This window comes from Cannabis sativa, chromosome 7 (genome assembly GCF_029168945.1).
Source record: "Cannabis sativa cultivar Pink pepper isolate KNU-18-1 chromosome 7, ASM2916894v1, whole genome shotgun sequence".
NCBI classification, from domain to species: Eukaryota; Viridiplantae; Streptophyta; class Magnoliopsida; order Rosales; family Cannabaceae; genus Cannabis; species Cannabis sativa.
In genome coordinates this window covers 44,490,914-44,495,684 of record NC_083607.1, presented here as the reverse complement: position 1 = coordinate 44,495,684, position 4,771 = coordinate 44,490,914, and the positions used below count along the sequence as shown (strand labels likewise).

The window sequence follows — 4,771 nt, the reverse complement described above, 5'->3', positions numbered from 1 at the left end:
CTCACCGATGCTACTTCTTATCGAAGTCTTGTTGGGGCATTGCAGTATTGTACGCTAACTCGGCCAGATATTTCATTCACGGTCAACAAGCTATGACAGTTTCTTCATGCCCCTACTACCATCCATTACCAAGATGCAAAACGAGTTCTTCGGTATCTCAATGGCACGGCTCACCTTTGCATTCTTCTCCAACCCGACACTACCAGTGAACTTCATTGTTTTACTGATGCTGATTGGGCATCATGTCCCGATGACCGCCGCAGCACTAGTGCTTATTGTATATACTTCGGCTTAAACCTCATCTCTTGGTCATCGGCTAAACAAAATGTTGTATCTCAGTCGAGTACTGAATCAGAATATCGAGCCCTTGCCAATGGAGCCTCCGAAGTTTCCTGACTTCAATCTCTACTTCGTGAACTTGGCTTCCCTCTTGCAGTCCCGCCTACACTGCACTGCGATAACATCAGTACATTACATCTCGCCTCCAATCCTGTTCTACATGCTCGTACCAAGCACATTGAAATTGACTATCACTTTGTTCGTGAACGAGCCAAGAACGGTCTTCTACAACTTCGCTTCACTCCCTCCGAAGATCAAGTTGCTGATTGTCTCACAAAACTCCTCACTGGCTCTCGTTTTCAAGACCTCTGCACCAAACTCACGGTGCTTCCCAACCCCGTGAGTTTGAGGGGAATGTTAAACCATCAAAAATATCTCTCTCTATTTCCTTGTATTATTTTCTTGCTTTTATTGTATGGTGACATGTGTCCCTCAATGAGTCTCCTCTTTATTATAAATATGGTTGTACTGCGTACTCCTTTCTTTGAGGAATAGTAATACATTTTTCATTCCTTCTGACAGCATCATGCCTTTTATTAGCATTTCTCTTTTATTTTAGTTATCATTAAAGTCAATATTATGTACTCAAAATTAAGAAGTACTCCATAATATATGGGGAAGATCATAATTTGTCTAGAATTAATCATAGATATGTACGTACAATAGTTATTAATTGCCATGAGAGAGAGTGTTACATAATCTTCTACAAAACTACTACAACATACAGCCTTTGTTCTGCATTAATTTGTTACAAAAGAAGCCTAATTAAATCAGCCTATTATGTTAATTGGAAAACCGATGTATATATATTCTTTGGATGCAAAACTAGGAAGTGTTTGAGTCTGTTGAGAACCAATAGATAATTTCACCTGTTCTCATTTGCATCGGTTGAATTGTGTTTGGGGTAGTCAACATTATAATCTTCTAGTTTTTTAATTGATGACTATATGACACGGATGAAGTTATGCATGCGTGACTGGTCCTGTATTTTTTTTATATATATATCACGATGTACCAGTTCGTAAGTACTCTAGCTATATATTCTTTTCCCTATATTCAAGTAATAAGGGTGGCCGTCCAATAGAACTTGGATATGATCTTTCCTTTCTATCCTTATCATTCCACGAAAGGATTGATTCTTTACCTCATAAAAAAAATTATGCATTAGAACATTATAAAAAAAAATAATAACTTTTTCTTGGTAGGAATATTGTAGAAAAGGATCCATGTATACAAATGTTCTTCTTTTAAGTAAAGTCAGAAAGGAATAAAAACCTTCCTTTATTAATTCCAAAATAAAGCAAATCCAACTTCAATATTCCTTTTGCATTCCAAATTCATTATTATTACTATTATTATTATTAAACGTGAATAGGAGCACGGTGTGTATATAAGAGAGGCAAGAGAGCCTCATCAGATATAACAAATCCTGAAAAGTCCTTTCTAAAGAAGAGAAAAGATTAAAAAAAAAAAAAACAAAACAAAAAGAGAGAAGAATAATTTTTTATTAATTATTTGGATTAGTAGAGAGGCAACTTAGAAATATTATACTTTTGGTGTCTTCAATTTATTGCTATTTTCTGAAATGAGTACTACAAAAGCTCACCACGATGCAGACACCACTGCAATAGAAGGGGATAGACCCGATACAAACGTAAGCTTTAAATGGCTATAGACTATAGTTAGACTTAGATGTAGTTCTGTTTTATATTTTTTTTTTCTTTTTATTTTTTTCTCTAAAACAAATATGTAATGAGTGTTATTTTTTTTTTTTTTTTGAATAAATATGTAATGAGTGTTATTTTGTTTTTGTTACAGGAAATTATTTTCTATCCACGTGGACTTAATATTGTATGGGGTAACGACTCACGCTACTGGCGAATACCTAATGAAGCTAAGCCCAACAATGGAAAGTAAGGCCATCCATATTAATGCATAATCTTCCCATTTCACTCTTGCTTACTATATATAAAAAGAAATAGATAATGATTATGTAATTAATAATGGTTCTAGGTCTACCTCTATAAATAGATATACGGATGCATCTTCTTAGTATTTTGATATGCTTACAATATAGACATAATTATATTTTTTCATGTGATAATGTTTATTATAGTTATTTAACAAATTTTATAATTTTGTAAGAAACTCTAATTAATTAGCCATATAGAAAATAGAAGATAGAATTCAAATAGTTTATTTCACGAAAAATTGTAAATTTGTAAGATAGTTTAAATAAGAGAATTGCTAAAAGGCATTAGTAGTGCTAACACCCTCCTTAGTGTCATACTGCTATTGGTTTAATTAAGTATCAGGTCTCGTATAACTTAAAAAAAATAACTTTGAGCCAATATCGCTGACCAATCAAAAGACGTCATTTATGAAAAGTGTTGGACACCACTCATGTCTAATAGTAATATACTCTTTAAATAACTAGGATGCACTTCTTTCTTAAAATTTTCCAATAAAAATTAATTGAAATATAATTAATCTATTCTTTTTTTCCAGAAATCCTACAGCAGAGCTCATACAGGTGTCTTGGCTAGAAGTAACTGGGTCAACTGCAAGCCTAGAGACTGGTAAAAAGTATAAGATACAATTCTTTCTTTCTCTTAAGTCGGATGCATTCGGCTGGAATGGTTGTCAAGTTTACTTAATGGCTAAGATTGGTAAACGAGGCAAGTACAAATGGTCGAAGATAGTGCTAAAGGACCAAAACACTACTAACAGTGGACAAGGCACACCATTTCCTTCAGAGGAATTTGTAATCGAAGTTCCGGATAATGTTACTGATGCTGATAAGAAACTCTATTTTGGGCTCTATGAAGTTTGGAGTGGAAAATGGAAAGGTGGTCTTCAGATTCACAAGGCAGTTGTTTCAAAAGTAATAAACTAATAATTTAATTCCAGCTGCATGCGCCATCATCATCTATATACAAAAATACATATGGGTTTGTTATTCATATCAATAATTAAGCAATGTTTATATATACCTTCTAATAAGTGGGACATTGTTATGGTTGTTACGAGAATAAAAGATTTTATATAATTAATTTATGTAAGTTTATACATATACATAATGTTTCGTATTTTAAGAGATCTCGTGATCAATAAATATGAGCAAATAAAGATGTTTTTATTTGATGAATTGCCCAACATAATTTAGGTGTCATTATACTGTTGTTGGTTCCATTTAATAAATAACTAATGTAAAAAGTTCCTAATTACGTGTTACATTTTTTTATTGAAAGAAAGTATGGATTTCATTAAACTGAATTAACAGTTAAATGAGAACTAATAAAAAGTGGATAGTATTCTAAAGAATTAGTAACAGAAGTAACTAGTGCATGAGAACACTATCTGCAGAGCGCATAATAACATTGCAAGAACTACTATCAACAGCTGCTAATAAATAAATAACTCAAAAAATTATTGGCTCACAAGTGTTATTAGAGTGAGGACTATTGATCCAGCCTACGACTACTGTCGATCACTTCCAAGATTGGAGATAGAAAAACAAAATTGTCGATCGAGCAATACACAACATCAATCTAATCGGTAGTAACTCTGCCACATTCACACCAAAATCTCTAGCCAATCCCACGACTAGCACCCAAACCACCCCCTTACCATCCCGTATCACACCGTCCAATCCCACAAAGCCTCTACCTGACTTCAATGAAGCGTCGATTGTCAAAGATAAGTGACCCGTCGGCAGAGGACACCACCATGGCGTGGCTTGACCAACACTAGCGGTAATTGTCGTATTTATATCGAGCCCTTGGTGTTCTCGAAAATCTCATAAGGCCTACTGAGCTTGTTCGGGAATAAGTGTCACTCTTGATTGTGTCTTACCAACCAAAATAGAATTCTTATCATACCATATCCACCACAACAACATCATCATCAATCCAAACTCATCTCGAAAAAATGCAAAAAATAGAGCAGTAAGAATATCTGGTATCAGGCCATTAACATATCTACGAATAGACGATAGAAATCCTATATTCTCCAAAATCAAATTAAGAGCGGGACAAAAAAATAAGGCATGCTCTAGGGTCTCGGACTCCTCATCACATCTTGAACACATGGGAACTATAACTTTCCAAGTATTTAACTACAGGGATGGCATAGAGAAATAGGCGCCATATAAAAACCTTTACATTTGGAGGAACTCCCACATTCTACATACCATTCCACCACTTCACCAATTGAGACGAGTCAAAAACCCCCCTCATCAAATTGAAGGGACCATGGCACATAATTGCCATTTTGACCGAGTAAGTACTGTCCCTGTCATAGTGCCGGCACCCTTAACCAGTCACACCTCTCGCCAAAAGAATATATAGGATACAAAACTGTACTTAGACGACATGCATGAGAATGTTTTTGTAAACTGTCTTATATCATGTTAAAAATAGACACCTAATGT

General features: G+C 34.6%; 1 protein-coding gene across 1 annotated transcript; it reads left to right on the top strand.

The window, feature by feature from the left end:
* The first annotated feature begins 1,719 nt into the window (after positions 1-1,719).
* On the top strand, positions 1,720-3,487 carry LOC115698284 (protein PHLOEM PROTEIN 2-LIKE A9). Its single transcript, XM_030625498.2, has 3 exons — positions 1,720-1,993; positions 2,158-2,252; positions 2,848-3,487. The coding sequence occupies exons 1-3, from the start codon at positions 1,925-1,927 to the stop codon at positions 3,233-3,235; spliced, it is 552 nt and encodes a 183-aa protein (XP_030481358.1). The 5' UTR covers positions 1,720-1,924; the 3' UTR covers positions 3,236-3,487.
* Positions 3,488-4,771: the final 1,284 nt, after the last annotated feature.

Excerpts from the sequence above, each read along its gene's own strand:
- LOC115698284 (XM_030625498.2), top strand. The coding sequence starts at position 1,925 with ATGAGTACTACAAAAGCTCACCACGATGCAGACACCACTGCAATAGAA. Across the intron at positions 1,994-2,157 it reads GGGATAGACCCGATACAAAC|GAAATTATTTTCTATCCACG; the intron begins GTAAGCTTTAAA and ends TTTTTGTTACAG. Across the intron at positions 2,253-2,847 it reads GCTAAGCCCAACAATGGAAA|AAATCCTACAGCAGAGCTCA; the intron begins GTAAGGCCATCC and ends CTTTTTTTCCAG.